This window comes from Eubalaena glacialis, chromosome 9, assembly GCF_028564815.1.
Source record: "Eubalaena glacialis isolate mEubGla1 chromosome 9, mEubGla1.1.hap2.+ XY, whole genome shotgun sequence".
NCBI classification, from domain to species: domain Eukaryota; kingdom Metazoa; phylum Chordata; class Mammalia; order Artiodactyla; family Balaenidae; genus Eubalaena; species Eubalaena glacialis.
This window is the reverse complement of record NC_083724.1, coordinates 81,993,415-82,011,514: the sequence shown is the minus strand read 5'-3', so window position 1 is coordinate 82,011,514 and position 18,100 is coordinate 81,993,415. Positions and strand designations below refer to the sequence as shown.

At 40.9% G+C, this 18,100-nt stretch overlaps 1 protein-coding gene across 5 annotated transcripts in view; it reads right to left on the bottom strand.

Annotated features, from left to right (window-relative positions):
- NFX1 (nuclear transcription factor, X-box binding 1) overlaps positions 1 to 18,100 on the bottom strand; it is a 77,994-nt gene that overhangs the window by 58,214 nt on the left and 1,680 nt on the right. For all 5 annotated transcript variants that reach the window (XR_009702091.1, XM_061200492.1, XM_061200493.1 and 2 more), the window contains exon 2: positions 15,087 to 16,085. Coding sequence is in view for 4 of the 5 variants with exons in the window: in XM_061200492.1 (XP_061056475.1) it covers positions 15,087 to 16,085 (999 nt within the window). In the remaining variant the exon portion in view is untranslated. The remainder of the gene's footprint in view (positions 1 to 15,086; positions 16,086 to 18,100) is intronic.

Below are 18,100 nucleotides of genomic sequence, written 5' to 3'. Positions count from 1 at the left end.
ACAAGCCCCATGGTAGGATTACTAGACTGAGGGAGACACAGTCTCTGGCTCCAGAAGCTCAGCATCTATGAGAGAGACCAGCGTATAACATCCTAAGAATCCTCCCAGATTTATTCTTCAATACCTTCACCCACTTCCAGACTTTTCCTTCAAATACGATCTCAGCAAAATCTTTCTAAATCCCAAGTGTACCCAGACCTGAGAGTATGTGTGTGTGTATGTTTTTTTTTTTTGAATCCATATTTTTAGCACTTATTTCACAATACTATTTTATTTGTTATCAGGTGCAAGTAAGTTATAAGAATAAAACAACTAACCTTAAATACATCATGCCAAGTGTTGTGCTAAAGCACTTTACACATATTTAATTCTCTTAACAAGGATATAATAGAGATACCATTTTATAGATGAAGAAACTGAGGCTGAAAGTAGTTAAAGCACTTACCTAAGATCATATCACCAGAAATTTAAAAATTAAAATTCAAACTCATCGCCATCTGACTCAAAAGCTCACATTTTAGTCATTCCATAATATTAGCTCCCTAAGATTACTTTCTGTTTGTACAGTTCAGAGTCAAAAGAAATACACAACATCAAGACTGTAAGCTCTGGGAGGCAGGACCAAGGCCTCGTCTGCCTTGCTCACTGTAGTACATCCAATGCCTGGCATATACCAAACGCTCAGTAATATTTATTGAATGAATGGATGAAAGAATAAACGAGTATCATCTAGTCTGCTCCATAACCTCTCTCCTTTGAAAGTTTTAGGCTTTAGTAAAGTTTCTGGGATAGCTCTTTCCCTCTGGAGAAAGCCTGGAATAAAGACACTGCGAGTGACTGATTAAAGGGAAATCTAGCTGCTTTAGATACAGATGAACACATAATAAAATTGAATTCTATTATAAAAGCCGAGGAATCAGACTTAGATTCTTTCTTAAAAGTAGGAATACCCTACCCTGCATAGGTTAACATTTCTGAATAACAGAGTCAATTATATTTCCTACCAGTTACCATGCTACATGTGGAAGATTCTGGAGCGGTAAGTTAGGTAAGAGAGGGCTCATTAGAGAGTGAGATTAAGTTTGAGCCATCTATCTATGAGGCTGATTGGGGCAGAGGAATAGTCTGTGAGAATTACGCTTGTGGTGAATTTTATAGAAAATGCTTATTGACCATTCCAGAATAGGACTGAGTTAGAATTAAAGGACACAGAAAGGTAAGTGAAGTACGGAACACACCTGAGAACACTACAATTTTTACCCTGAAGACTGTCTTTTTATTTTACTGTTTCTCTTATTCATTAGTTTATTGCTTGTTAACTATTGTGATGTTTCTAAGTCCAGTCACAGTGAAATTTGACCACTAGGATGCACATACATTTAGTTATGTGGTGACAGTTGTCAACTTTGAACAGCCTACAAATTACTGCCTGTACAAAGCTGTCAACTTTGAATAGTCTACAAATTGCAGCCTTTCCAAAGGCTGTCTCTGTCATCCCATGTTCAGTATGTCGGCAAACCCTGCTGGCTCTACCTTCAAAATATATCCAGAATCCAACCTCTGCTGCTAACACTCTGGTCTAAGCCACTATCCACTCACCTGGATTATTACAATGGCCTCCTAACTAGTCTTCCTACTTCAGTCTATTCTCACCACAGCAGCCAGAGGGAGCCCGTCAAAATGCAAATTATTAACAGATGATACACTCCTCTGCTCAGAACTTGCCAATGGTTCCTACATCACATGCCTGTAAAAGCCAAAGTCCTTACAATGGCCTTCATTGCCTCCCGGTCCTCATCTGTGATTCCTCTTTCCCTAGGCCACCACTCTGAGACGACACTGCCTCCTTCCCAGCCCTAAACTAGGAGGCAGATTCCTGGGGGAAGGTCTTTACAACTTGCTATTCCCTCTGCCTAGAATACTGTCCCCCAGACATTTGTACAGCTCAGTCCCTCACCCGCTTCAGGTGTTTACTCAAAATGTGGTCTTCTCAATGAGGCGGTCTCTGGCCACACTTTAAAAACTGGAACCCCCCCCAAAAAAAACAAAAAAACTGTAACCCACTCCCTCAGCATTCCCTATCTCTTATCTTTCTTCACACCACTTAAATCTATCTATCATATATTTTACTTATTTTACCTTGTTTATTTCCTAACTCTACACATAGAAGGTACTCAATAATACCTGTTGTATGAATGAATGAAAATAATAAATAAAATAATAGTAAAAGGTTCTAGAAACATACTAGAAAGAGAAACAGTATAATTCTTTCACCAACATTTCAGTTTTATCTAAGCGTGTAACATATGTAAAACACGGTACTATTCTGGAATAGTTCTCTGCTAGTGAACTATCACATTTCAGGTGCAAGACTCTTGTCCATGCTGGATGCAGCCCTATCCTGACCACTGGCTCTTCTTCAATCCTAGGCCCTCTCCCACTAGGGCTTCTCCATCATTCCCCAGTCATGACTGTATCTTCTCTATACTTTTACTTTGATAGTATGTCAGTAAAGAGGGTGACAACCCACTTAAATAACCAGAAGAACAGAGACCTGTCTGGAGAATGGACTACAAACTTTTCAGATACACCAATAAATAACTGTCTTTAAAAAAACAAAACAAAACCTAAAACAATCCTGATCTGAAAAATCCAAGTGTAAAAAGACATTTTTGAGGCAAACAGGGAAATTCAATTGTGGACCAGGTATTAGATGATTTCAAGGAATTATCGCTAATTTTGTTAAGCACAATAATGGCACTGTGATTATATAAGAAAACGACCATATTTTTTTAAATAGATCTAACCTAAAAGTATATGAAGGTGAAATAACCTGATATCTGGAATTTACTTTAAAATATATCAGCAAAAAAAAAGGGGGGGAGGTAGAGATTGTTTAAATATTAATGCATATCTATTTATGGCATATTATATATTAATTTAAAATAAGGTTTACAAAGATTTCTTAATGAGTGGAAAAATTTTACATTATAATAAGCAAAAAAGAATAAAGATTATTTTTATTATATGATTTCAACTATGTAAAACTGAGCACTGAAAAATTCTTTAAGGAAACAGAATAAAAGGTTAAAGCTGATTATATCTGGATGGTGGGAATAAAGGTAAATTAACCTATCAACTTTAGTAAGCTACCTTATTTAAGGTAAGGCAGCTGTTTTTAAAAAGCTAATACAACGTAAGCATGATCAACCTGTTCAAGATGGTCTTGCTGAGTCTGAAGCATATGTCAGACATCACTTTTATTTATGTGAGTCTAAGGCCTATGGCAGAGCTTAGGGTCTGGAGGTAAAGGTTTAGAAATCAGTACAGCCCAGAGGCAGTGGTTTCAAAGTACAGAACTGGTTGTAATCTCCCAATGAAGCCTCATCAAGTAAGAAGAGAGGGCTGAGATAAAACCCTAGGAAACACCAACATTTAGGAAAGAGGTGGAGGAAGAGAAGCGTGAAGGACATAAACAAGAACAGTCAAGGAGAACAAGAAGGACCAGAAGTGTGTGGTATCAAAGGAGTCAAGGAAGTTACATTTCAGAAAAGACCCCTTTGTGTCCAACTCAAAGGGAAGTCCAGGATAATAGTAAGGACTGAGTCATTCGTGACCTTACCAGTAGCTCTGAGTCAAGTGGTGATGATGCCAGAGGACTGAGACATGAGTCAGAATAGGGAAAAGGACACAGAGTGCATGACTCTTGATGAGACTGAATGGAAGGAAAGAAACACTCCTGGGAGGTCCCGTATGGGGGAAGTTTTTCTTTTAGAGGGCAGGACAGACTCAGGAAGAGCTTCAGGTTGAGAACTTGGACTAGTAGATGTGGAAAGGTTGATGAAAGGAAATAAAAGAGATCTCAGAATGAGAGAAAAGGAGTAACAGGCACAGATGTCTCTGAGTTTGCTTAGAGAAAGCAAAAAGCTGAGAAAATTATGCCCTTTCTCAGTGATGACCTCCCCTTTCTCAGTGAAGTAGGAGGCAAGGAGGTCCACTAAGGTTGAGAGATCAATGTTAGGAAGGTTTGAATAAGTGCGGAAGAGGTTTGGAGTAGTCTTAGATGAAAATGGGAGGGACAGCTGCCCAAGGTCATATAAGGGGAAAAGGGCAGTGCTGAAAGCCAGCTGAGCTGGAGACCACTATTCAAAAATATTTACTGGGAACCGACCATGTACCAGACACTCTTTAGACACTAAGGATATACAGTGAACAAAACAGACAGAAATCTTCTGCCCTTATGAAGTTTACTATCTTGTGGTGGAAGGTAGCCAATAAACAAATAAATAATGAAAATAAGTAGTATCATCAAATAGCGGTAAGTGCTATGGAAAAAAATAAGCCAGGAAAAGAGGTTAGTGAAGGTCGGCAGTGGCGGAAGTATTATAGTTTTAAACAGGGTGATCAGGAAGGCTTTCCTCAGAGGGCGAGTGAATTTGCAGCAGTGCCAAATCTATACTGTTATACGATTTCCTGAAATGGCATTCTGTTATCCAGATAGGGTAGAAAAGCTAGACTGCAGCATCCATCCAGGGCTGGGATCCTGCCAAATGTCTTGGCAGAAGGCTAATACTTCAAATGACCTTCAATAAGGCCTAGCCTGAAGAGGGGATGAAGAAGGATGGAGACTGAACTGATAGTGGGTGGAAGAGACTGGGAGAGCCAAAAGGACAGGAGGTTATGGTCAGAAAGCAGAACACAGGACTTTAGGATTTCAGAGACGGGGCATCCCCAGGGTCATCTCCTTGGTAGTGGGTGTGGAGGTGGAATGGATATGAAGGTCACTGCAGGTGACAAGATCAAAGAACCTGAGGATGATATAACCCACATGATCACTGAAGTCACCCAGAACAACAGCAGGATTTATGGTAAATCAGTAGTTCTCAAACTTGAATGTGCATGAGAATCACCTGGAGGCTTGTTAAAAGAAGAGACTGCTGGGCCCCACACCCAGAATTTCTGTTGACTAACTCTGAGGTGAGGCCCAAGAATGTGCATTTCTAACAAGTTCCCAGGTGTTGCCGACAGCTGCTGATCTGGGACTATACCTTGAGAATCACTGGGGCAGAAAAAAGGCTAGATGCATTAATAAATGAGGCTGGGGCTGGGAGATTTGGAGGCTAATAGATGACATAGGTAAGGAGACATGGAAGGGGATGGAGAGAAGAGGTCATGCAGCATTAGCTTCAAAGGAGCAGGGATTCTGATACAAAGGTAGAAGAATAATAGTTTAGAAATGACACCGGGAAAGGAGTGTGCTCTTCCCATGTTCCAGAAACTAAGGTAAGTGGGATAAGGGAAAACAGCAGGCTCTGAGAGGCTGTAAAGGAAGTGGTGACCCGAGAGAAGGCCATAGGTCAATTAAGAGCAGGAGCAGAGCCAAAACAAATTAAGGATATAGGGGGTTTTGTTACTGCAGAATGAGGGATCCAGGCAGTCTGGGAGGACTGGGCAGTGCTAGGTTCTCTCAGTACAGAGTGAGAGTAAGCAAAGCCCACTCTCAAACAGCCACGGACACTTATATTTGGGGTAAGCCTCTCTTTCTATTCCAATCAAGCTTTCATCTCCACTACTCCACTAAAACTGCTCTTAGCAAGACCAGTAACCTTGAGGAAACTTGCTCAAGCTTCTTAGATAGCCTCATCCACCAGAGGACAGAAAGCAGAAACTGGAAGAACTACAATCCTGCAGCCTGTGGAACAAAAACCACATTCACAGAAAGACAGACAAGATGAAAAGGCAGAGGGCTATGTACCAGATGAAGGAACAAGATAAAACCCCAGAAAAACAACTAAATGAAGTGGAGATAGGCAACCTTCCAGAAAAAGAATTCAGAATAATGATAGTGAAGATGATCCAGGACCTTGGAAAAAGAATGGAGGCAAAGATCAAGAAGATGCAAGAATGTTTAACAAAGACCTAGAAGAATTAAAGAACAAACAAACAGATGAACAATACAATAACTGAAATGAAAAATACACTAGAAGGAATCAACAGCGGAATAACTGAGGCAGAAAATGGATAAGTGCCCTGGAAGTTAGAATGGTGGAATTCACTGCTGCTGAACAGAATAAAGAAAAAAGAATGAAAAGAAACGAAGACAGCGTAAGAGACCTCAGGGACAACATAAATGCAACAACATTCACATTATAGGGGTCCCAGGAGAAGAGAGACAGAAAGGACCCGAGAAAATATTTGAAGAGATAACAGTCGAAAACTTCCCTAACATGGGAAAGGAAAGAGCCACCCAAGTCCAGGAAGCGCAGAGAGCCCCATAAAGGATAAACCCAAGGAGAAACACGCTGAGACGCGTAGTAATCAAATTGGCAAAAATTAAAGACAAAGAAAAATTATTGAAAGCAGCAAGGGAAAAACGACAAATAACATACAAGGGAACTCCCATAAGGTTAACAGCTGATTTCTCAGCAGAAACTCTACAAGCCAGAAGGGAGTGGCAGGACATATTTAAAGTGATGAAAGGGAAGAAACTACAACCAACATTACTCTACCCAGCAAGGATCTCATTCAGATTCGATGGAGAAATCAAAAGCTTTACAGACAAGCAAAAGCTAAGAGAATTCAGCACCACCAAACCAGCTCTACAACAAATGCTAAAGGAACTTCTGTAAGTAGGAAATACAAGAGAAGAAAAGCACCTACAAAAGCAAACCCCAAACAATTAAGAAAATGGTCATAGGAACATACATATCTATAATTACCTTAAACGTGAATGGATTAAATGATCCAACCAAAAGACACAGGCTCGCTGAATGGATACAAAAACAAGACCCATATATATGCTGTCCACAAGAGACCCACTTCAGAGCTAGGGACACATACAGACTGAAAGTGAGGGGATGGAAAAAGATATTCCATGCAAATGGAAATCAAAAGAAAGCTGGAGTAGCAATACTCATATCAGATAAAGTAGACTTTAAAATAAAGAATGTTACAAGAGACAAGGAAGGACACTACATAATGATCAAGGAATCAATCCAAGAAGAAGGTATAACAATTATAAATATATATGCAGCCAACACAGGAGCACCTCAATACATAAGGCAACTGCAAACAGCTATAAAAGAGGAAGCGGCAGTAACACAATAATAGTGGGGAACTTTAACACCTCACTTACACCAATGGACAGATCATCCAAACAGAAAACAAATAAGGAAACACAAGCTTTAAATGACACAATAGACCAGATAGATTTAATTGATATTTATAGGACATTCCGTCTGAAAACAGCAGATTACACTTTCTTCTCAAGTGACCACGGCACATTCTCCAAGATAGATCACATCTTGGGTCACAAATCAAGCCTCAGTAATTTTAAGAAAATTGAAATCACATCAAGCATCTTTTCTGACCACAATGCTATGAGATTAGAAATGAATTACAGGGAAAAAACCATAAAAAACACAAACACATGGAGGCTAAACAATACACTACTAAATAACCAAGAGATCACTGAAGAAATCAGAGGAAATCAAAAAGTACCTAGAGACAAATGACAATGAAAACATGACGATCCAAAACCTATGGGATGCAGCAAAAGCAGTTCTAAGAGGGAAGTTTATAGCTATACAAGCCTACCTAAAGAAACAAGAAAAATCTCAAATAAACAATCTAACCTTACACCTAAAGGAACTAGAGAAAGAAGAACAAACAAAACCCAAAGTTAGCAGAAGGAAAGAAATCATAAAGATCAGAGCAGAAATAAATGAAAGAGAAACAAAGAAAACAATAGTAAAGATCAATAAAACTAAAAGCTGGTTCTTTGAGAAGATAAACAAAATTGATAAACCATTAGCCAGACTCATCAAGAAAAAGAGGGAGAGGACTCAAATCAAAATTAGAAATGAAAAAGGAGAAGTTAAAAGAGACACCGCAGAAATACAAAGCATCATAAGAGACTACTACAAGCAACTATATGCCAATAAACTGGACAACCTGGAAGAAACGGACAAATTCTTAGAAAGGTATAACCTTCCAAAACTGAACCAGGAAGAAATAGAAAATAGGAACAGACCAATCACAAGTACTGAAATTGAAACTGTGATAAAAAATCTTCCAACAAACAAAAGTCCAGGACCAGATGGCTTCATAGGTGAATTCTATCAAACATTTAGAGAAGAGCTAACACCCATCCTTCTCAAAGTCTTCCAAAAAATTGCAGAGGAAGGAACACTCCCAAACTCATTCTACGAGGTGTCCATCACCCTGATACCAAAACCAGACAAAGATACTACAAAAAAAGAAAATTACAGACCAATATCACTGATGAATATACATGCAAAAATCCTCAACAAAATACTAGCAAACAGAATCCAACAACACATTAAAAGGATCATACACCATGATCAAGTGGGATTTATCCCAGGGATGCATGGATTCTTCAATATACGCAAATCAATCAATCAGTCAATCAGTGTGATACACCATATTAACAAACTGAAGAATAAAAACCATATGATCATCTCAATAGATGCAGAAAAAGCTTCTGACAAAATTCAACACGCATTTATGATAAAAACTCTCCAGAAAGTGGGCATAGAGGGAACCTACCTCAACATAATAAAGGCCATATATGACAAACCCAAAGCAAACATCATTCTCAATGGTGAAAAACTGAAAGCATTTCCTCTAAGATCAGGAACAAGACAAGGATGTCCACTCTCACCACTATTATTCAACATAGTTTTGGAAGTCCTAGCCATGGCAATCAGAGAAGAAAAAGAAATAAAAGGAATACAAGCTGGAAAAGAAGAAGTAAAACTGTCACTGTTTGCAGATGACATGATACTATACATAGAGAATCCTAAAGATGCCACCAGAAAACTACTAGAGCTAATCAATGAATTTGGTAAAGTAGCAGGATACAAAATTAATGCACAGAAATCTCTTGCATTCCTATACACTAATGATGAAGAATCTGAAAGAGAAATTAAAGCAACACTCCCATTTACCATTGTAACAAAAAGAATAAAATACTTCGGAATAAACTTACCTAGGGAGACAAAAGACCTGTATGCAGAAAACTATAAGACATTAATGAAAGAAATTAAAGATGATACAAACAGATGGAGAGAGATACCATGTTCTTGAATTGGAAGAATCAATATTGTGAAAATGACTATACTACCCAAAGCAATCTACAGATTCAGTGCAATCCCTATCAAATTACCAATGGCATTTTTTACAGAACTAGAACAAAAAAATCTTAAAATTTGTATGGAGACACAAAAGACCCTGAATAGCCAAAGCAGTCTTGAGGGAAAAAAACGGAGCTGGAGGAATCAGACTCCCTGACTTCAGACTATACTGCAAAGCTACAGTAATCAAGACAATATGGTACTGGCACAAAAACAGAAATATAGATCAATGGAACAGGATAGAAAGCCCAGAGATAAACCCATGCACCTATGGTCAACTAATCTATGACAAAGGAGACAAGGATATACAATGGAGAAAAGAGAGTCTCTTCAATAAGTGGTGCTGGGAAAACTGGACAGCTACATGTAAAAGAATGAAATTAGAACAATCCCTATCACCATACACAAAAATAAACTCAAAATGGATTAGAAACTTAAATGTAAGACCAGATACTATAAAACTCTTAGAGGAAAACATAGGAAGAACACTCTTTGACATAAATCACAGCAAGATCTTTTTTGATCCACCTCCTAGAGTAATGGAAATAAAAACAAAAATAAACAAACGGGACCTAATGAAACTTAAAAGCTTTTGCAAAGCAAAGGAAACTACAAACAGGACATACAGACAACTCTCAGAATGGGAGAAAATACTTGCAAACGAATCAACAGACAAAGGATTAATCTCCAAAATATATAAACAGCTCATGCAGCTCAATATTAAAAAAACAAACAACCCAATCCAAGATTGGGCAGAAGACCTAAACAGACATTTCTCCAAAGAAGACATACAGATGGCCAAGAGGCACATGAAAAGCTGCTCAACATCTCTATATTAGAGAAACGTAAGTCAAAACTACAATGAGGTATCACCTCACACCAGTTAGAATGGGCATCATCAGAAAAACTGCAAACAACAAATGCTGGAGAGGGTGTGGAGAAAAGAGGACCCTCTCGCACTGTTGTTGGGAATGTAAATTGATACAGCCACCATGGAGAACAGTATGGAGGTTCCTTAAAAAACCAAAAATAGAATTACCATATGACCCAGCAATCCCACTACTGGGCATATACCCAGAGAAAACCGTAATTCAAAAAGACACATGCACCCCAATGTTCATTGCAGCACTATTTACAATAGCCAGGTCATGGAAGCAACCTAAATGCCCATCGACAAACGAATGGATGAAGAAGATGTGGTACATATATACAATGGAATATTACTCAGCCATAAAAAGGAACGAAATTGTGTCATTTGTAGAGACGTGGATGAATCTAGAGACTGTCATACAGAGTGAAGTAAGTCAGAAAGAGAAAAACAAATATCGTATATTAACGCATATGTGTGGAACCTAGAAAAATGGTACAGATGAACCGGTTTGCAGGGCAGAAATTGAGACACAGATGTAGGGAACAAACGTATGGACACCAAGTGGGGAAAGCGGCGGGGTGGGGGTGTGGTGGTGGTGCAATGAATTGGGAGATTGGGATTGACATATATACACTAATATGTATAAAATCGATAACTAATAAGAACCTGCTGTATAAAAAATAAATAAAATTCAAAAAAAAAAAAAAAAGACCAGTAACCTTCACATTGCCAAATCCAACAGTCAATGTGCAGTTATCCTTCTGTACTGATCAACAGCATTTAGCACAATTATCAGTCCCTCCTCCTTGAATTTCTTTACTTGGTGTTTAGAACATTTCACATCCTAGTTGTTTACTCTTTCTCCGTTTCCTTTATTGGATGCTCATTTTCCAGCCAAGCCTAGGTAGGCTCCATCCTCACTCTTATTTTGTCTAACTACACTCACACCTTAGGTGACCTCCTCTAGTCCACTAAACACCATCTCTACACTGACAATGCCCCAATTTAAACCTCTAGTCCAGATCTCTTCCGTGAATTTTATATCCAACTCTCTACTTAACATATCCATATGGTAGTCTAGTAGACAACTCAAATCTAATAAATTTAACCAAATTCTTTATCTTTCCTGAAGAAGGAGGAGACAAAGCAAAACATACGCAAAAACACGTTTTCCAACAAGGAAAGGCTAAGAAATTGTCACAGATTGGAGGAGAATAAGGACACATGCTGATTAAATGCAATGTGGTATCCTGGATTGGACCCTGGAGCAGAAAAAGGGTATTAGTGAGAAAACTGGTGAAATCCAACTAAAGTCCGGGGGAATTCCCTTGCGGTCCAGTGGTTAGGACTCTGTGCTTTCACTGCCAAGGGCACGAGTTCAATCCCTGGTCAAAAAACTAAGATCCCGTGCTTCCCTGGTGGCACAGTGGTTGAGAATCTGCCTGCCAATGCAGGGGACACGGGTTCGAACCCTGGTCTGGGAAGATCCCACATGCCACGGAGCAACTGGGCCCGTGAGCCACAATTACTGAGCCTGCGCGTCTGGAGCCTGTGCTCCGCGACAAGAGAGGCTGCGATAGTGAGAGGCCCGCGCACCGCGATGAAGAGTGGCCCCCGCTTGCCACAACTGGAGAAAGCCCTCGCACAGAAACGAAGACCCAACACAGCCATAAATAAAAAAAAAATAAAAAAAATAAAAAACTAAGATCCCACAAGCCTCGCTGGAAGCCTCGCGGCGTGGCCAAAAAAAAAAAAAAAAGTCTGAAGTTTAGTCAATACCATGGTACCAGTGTTAATTTCTTAGTTTTGACAAAGATGTTAACATCACAGGGAGCTGGGTGAAGGGTGTATGGGAATTCTCTGTTCTATCTTTGCAAACTTTCTATAAATCTAAAATTATTCCAAAGTGAAAAGTTTAAAAAACGAACACTGTTTTCCCCTCCCATGCGCTACCACTGCACTGTGCGGCAATTCTCGCCTTCCGCATTGCTCAGGGACAACACCCTGGCTGCATCCTGGACTCCTCTCATGCTCCCGCATCCAACATCCAGTCTATCTGTAAATTCTGTCAGCTTTACCTCCCAAATACACCCAGAGTCTAACCAATTCTTACCTCTTCCACCACTGATACCTTCATCCAAGTCTCCATCAAGTACCTGAATTACCACAACAGCCTCCTAACTCATCCCTTGCTTCCTTAGGGCCCATTCCTCACACAGCTGACTGAGTGATCATTTTAGAATGCTTGTAAGATCATCCCATGCCGTCTCCAAAAACCTCCCAGCTGCTTCTCATCTTCCTACTCGGAACCAAATCTAAGAGCCTCACGTGACCCAGCCCCTGTGATTTCTCTGACCTCCCCTAGTGCCCACCTCTTCATTGCTCACAACGCCCCCCTCCCACCCCAATCTACACTTGCTTCTCTCTCTGCCTGAAATGCCCTTCCCCAGAGAGCCACGTGGTGCACTTCTGCACTTCCTTCTGGTCTATGTTCAAATGTCTCCTTATCAAAGAGACCAACCTATGTAAACTGGCGCCCCTGTTACCCTGTCCTCTTAAACTGCTTTATGGGACCTCCCTGGTGGCGCAGTGGTTAAGAATCCACCTGCCAATGCAAGGGATACGGATTCGAGCCCTGGTCCAGGAAGATCCCACATGCCGTGGAGCAACTAAGCCCCTGTGCGCCACAACTACTGAGCCTGCGCTCTAGAACTCACGAGCCACAACTACTGAGCCCGTGTGCCACAGCTACTGAAGCCCACGCGCCTAGAGCCCGCTCTCCACAAGAGAAGCCACCGCAATGAGAAGCCTGCACACTGCAACAAAGAGTAGCCCCCGCTCGCCACAACTAGAGAAAGTCCACACGCGGCAATGAAGACCCAATGCAGCCAAAAATAAATTTTTAAAAAACCCTGCTTTATATTTTAGCTCTTATCATCACGTGACATATTAAATATTTAAGTGCTTTCTACCTGTCTTCCCTACCAGAATGTAAATCTCATTAGTGCTGTATTCCCAGTACCTAGAACAGTGCTTGGCACACGGCACCTGCTCAATAAATATGAATAAAGAGGTCTCAAGAAAATGCTGGGATGTGAAGCCAGAGAGATTTGTTAGGCAGAACTCTAAGATGGCCTCCAAGATTCCCAGCTCTGTGTGCGCATGCCCTGGATAATCCCCCCTCAAGTATGGGTGGACTTGATCTAATCAAGTGAGCCCTTTTAAAAGAGTCTAGTGATCAGAGACAGAAGTCAGAGAGATGTAAAGAATCTGTAGCAGATTCTTTCCTGTAGGCTCTGAAGAAGCAAACTACCATGCTGTGAAGAGGGCCATGTGGTAAGGAATTGCGGGTGGCCCCTCAGAGCTGAGAGTGATCCCCAGCCAGCAAGAAAATGGGGACCTCAATCCTACACCCATTAGGAACTAAATCCTCTGAACAACCAGTGAGCATCAAGAAGGACCCCACACATCAGATGAGACTGCATCCCTGGCCAAATTTCAGTCCTGTGAGACCCTGAGTAGAAAGCTCAGCTAACCCGTACCCAGACTCCTGACCCACAGAAACCATGACACAGTAAAGCTGTGTTATCTTAAGCCACTACATTTGTGGTAATTTGTTATGAATCAATAGGAAACTATTAACCAGCCTTGAGAATTCAAGAACAACTCTGGTATAACATTGCCTTTGTTCACACACAAGTCGAGATCCCAAGAAGGACTGCCTGGTGAAGCAAATGAGAACTAGAACTATAGGCCTGTGTAAAAACAGGCCTGGGCAGGTGGTGGCTCCCTGTGTTAGGCTGTATGTCACATTAAACTGGAGGGAGACCAGAATGGTGAAGGTCCATGACAAAAAGCTGGCGGAATGAAGCTATTTAGCCTGGATAAAATATATACTCAGGGTAAAATGAGAAGTGTCTTCAAATACTGCAAAGAGCTGATGTGCAATGAGTGGGAAGGAAGCTGTGAGGAGAGAGACTAGTTGCTGTGTAGTTCCAGAGGACAGAATTTGAACTAGGAGATAGGAAATATTTACAGGAAAGAAGTTTTCAGTTTAATGTAAAAAAGAACTTTCCAACAGTCAGAGCTGAGTACCTACTGTGTTCTAAGAGTTGTGTTAGACAATAGAGATACAAAACTGAAAGGAAAAATATGGTCTCTGCTTTCAAGGAGCATATAAACTAGTGGAGGGCACTGACACATAAACAAATGATGGTTTCCAGTGGTAAGTGCTATAAAGAAGCATGTGTACGTAAGGGAAGGACATATCACAGAGCTGGAAAAGATTAATGCCATCTGTGGAGGTGACAAAAGGTTTTCTGGACATGTGACTAAACTATAGCTTTTGAAGAATGAGTAAGAATTCACCAGTGAGCTGAGTAGTAGACAGTGTAGACAGAAGGAGCCACATATGCAACAGCATGGAAAGATGACAGTATAGAGTCCAGGGAGTAAAATGTGGTGGAGACTGAGGCAGCAGAAGATGAGGCTGTTGGGTTAGGCAGAAGGCAGAATCTGTAGGTGACGAGAAAAAGTGAACAGAATTAAGCAGGGGATACGTGCTTCAATACGTGTTTTAGAAAGATCACTTTCTGAGGCTGACGTAAGAGGTGAACTCAAAGAGAAAAACTGGAGATGGCAAGATTAGTTAGGAACTGTTGCAGATAAGCAGACAAGAGATGATGCAGGCTGGAACCAGGAGAGGCAGTGGAGATGTTACCACCCCCTACTTGTGCTTTCAGAATTCAAAACAAATCTTGTAACCAAACATCTATACCACCCATACTTGCAATTTTTAAATTCCTTATTTGTTAAGAAAAACGTTCCTTACCTGTTTTTGCTTATGATATATAAAAACTAAGTAAGTGGTTACCTATTGGGGAGGGGAGCAGGTGGTGGCAGGACCGAAGGAGATGATGAACAAGGATAGAAAGAGACTTTTACTATGTACCTTTTTATATTTTCTGGTTTCTAAATTGTATGAATATATTACCTATTCAGAAATTTTTTTAAAAAAAAAGAGAGAGAGAAAACATTTCCACCCATTCAGGTAGGTTTACCTGTATGTGTTTCCACATTCTTTAGCATGTGGTTCTGTTTGCCTCGGGGGAAAGATGCTACCTGAGGATCCTGCCTCCTTACAGCACATTTCTCTGGGTCAACCCTTCTCGAAGACTTGCTGGCAACTGCCAAGTTCCCATTGTCACAGGCAGATTTTGCTGGTCTTTCATTGAGATTTTCTTTTGGAACGGAGGCCATGTTGCTTCTGGATCCTGCGTTTGTTTGCCGTTGGCCCTCCTGTTTCAGTAGATTCCTGCCTGGTCGTGGCCTGGCCCCCTCCACTTCCCAGGGAGGCCTCTTCTGTGGGTATCTTCTCTGCTCGCTGCGCCTGGCCCCATACCCATCCGCTACTCCTTTTCTAGAGGATGCATCTGAAGAATCAGGGTGGATAACCCCCACAGGTTTGGTGTTTTCAGGTCCCGCCTCCTCAGGTTTGGGAGTCATTCTGTGACCCCACTCACTTTTGAGTTTCCCCTTGACTTTTGGTCCTCTACCATAGTTGTATACAAATTGGGTTGCCTTTTTGGGTTTTGCTCCCCTGGGATCTGCACCGACAATTTCCTTCTCACTCTCAGAAGGGCTGTGCTCTCTGAGGTCTGTCCCACTCTCTGACTTGGTCACACTTTCTAAGCCAGCTGCATCTGAGGTCTGGTCAGTGAGACCCTGTGCTCTCTTGACTCTGATATGCTGCTTTTCACTCCTCAATTTCTGCCAAGGTTGATTTGGAAGGCCATGGCTCTTGAGTGATTTATTAGTAGCATAGGATTGGAAAGAAGTCTGTTGACTCTTAGGCTTGCTTCCTGAAGGATAACTGTGATGAACAGCAGAGATGTCATCATAAGGGACTTGCCTGGAAAGGTGACAGGGAGGTGGTGAACTATAATTTCTTCTACCAATTTTATTAGAATCTAGTCTCCTTTGACTCCCACAGTTTAGACCAGCATTTTTTCTCTCCTGAGGAATGAACTCAGCAGCGTCCGTATTGAATTTAAAAGTACCTAGGACATAAGAAACAGACATGCAAGTAAAGAAATTAATTGGTCACTCATGAAGCCCGAAGACTGTAAGCCATATCTAAAAGTTACTTTCCTAGGGACTTTGTATAAAACAGTCTCTATACAAGGTCTATGTTTCCTGTGAAGGTGGTAGGTTCAAGGTGCTTGTGGAAGACTGATCATCTCATATCCAGCAGCCTCACCAACAGATACTGCTGAATTGCTAAGTAAAACTGCTCACCTGGGCTATCGGGTATTATTTATAAACGCGTTTATCTTTGGCGACAAATGTAAGGTCAGCAAACAGTTCAGGGGTGAGACATCAATCAGCAGGTTCAATGTGGTCTTTCAAAACTCTAAGGTAGCATTAAGTAAACAGGCTTTGGAGTCAGCCAAAATCAGTTTAAAGTCTGGCCCTCCAACTTATAGTATGAGCTTAGGGATACCACCTGATTGCTTTTAGCCTTAGTTTCCTCATACATGACAAAAGTTGATAATACAATTCCAAAGGGTCATTGTGGAATTTAAGTAAGACTTCACACAGACAGTACTTAGCAGGATGAGTACATCTCATCTCTTCCCCCCAGGAATATATTTTAGGTTTTCCATATACAATCTCTGTAATATGGTCCAGAATTCCAGAGTCTCAAAAATTAAGCATATGTCCCTTCAACCTACTCATTTTTTCTCCCTAACATGCTTCTTTATAGTCAACTCAGTCCCTGAAGTCCAAAGATGAAATGATTTGCCTAAGGATACAAAACCAGTTAGTAGCAAAGTCAGAACTATGTGTAGCACAGAATATTCTATGAATCAACAGGGCCTGGAATTTGCGTTTAAATCCCTGCCCATCACTTGTGTCTCTATGCAAGTTACTTAATCTCAATAATGGAATAGTAAGAATCCCTACTTCAGAGAGTTGCTATGAAGATTAAAGCAAGGTTAGTAACATGCATAAAGTGGTTAAAATAGTGCTTTATTATTGCCGTTAGGACTACAAACGATCTGAAACACAGACTTGACCACAGATGGGTGCAGTGCACAGTCTGCGGGTTTCAGGTTTAATAATAAGCCCTAACATTTATTAGGTACTTAACATGTGTCAGGCACTATTCTAAGCACTTTGCATATGTTAACTCATTTAATCCTTACATTCCTGATGAGAAAATTGAGACACTGTAGAGAGTAAGTAACTTGCCCAAGGCCACAGGGGTATTCCAAAGCAGATTCAGGATTCCACCCCAGGCTACATGACCCTAGAGATCACACTCTAATACTATGCTCCAATGTGAGAGGTTGGGCGGCCCATATCACAGAAACATATACTTAAGAACTGAGCGAGATCATAAAGGTCACAGGGTAACCTCTCTCTCAATCCAGGATTTGTCCTTAAAGCTTTCAATGGGCAGAATTCTGGGGGTGGGGTGGAGGGCTTTACAAAACGGCAAGAGGATTAGACAAATTCAGAAGGTGGCAGAGAAGGTGTTCCAGAAATATGAGAGATAACTTAAAGGGAGGAATGGGTAGATTAGACCAAGTGGGTATTGTGTAGTTTTCTTCTGCTTGAAGAAGCAAGGCTGTAAGAGGGGCAGAAAAACGTCAGTAAAGTTGTCCAGAATAGCCTGGTAAAGGATGGGAAGAGGGTGTTTTCATGTTAAGCTGCAAAGAGTTGATGCAACTTGAGAATCTAGACAGGGCAGCACCTATTCATATAAAGTATGTGTTCCACCAGACATGAGGCAGTGGGCAAAGCCCTCCAAAAGATCCTTAAGAGACATGAGGAAGGGGAATAGGGCACAGGAAACTGAACACAAAGATCTGAGACACCTTTATTTTTTCACTATTTTGAGCAGCTGGAAGTTAATAAATAGGCTGTCTCATCCCCAAGGCTTGGCTATAGTGCAAGTGGTGCCCAAGATAAGATAAGATCAAGATAAGATAAGGTAAGATCCAAGATAATACCATGGTAGGTGACCAACAGGTGGGTGGAGCAGACTAAGGGAAAATCCAACTGTAGA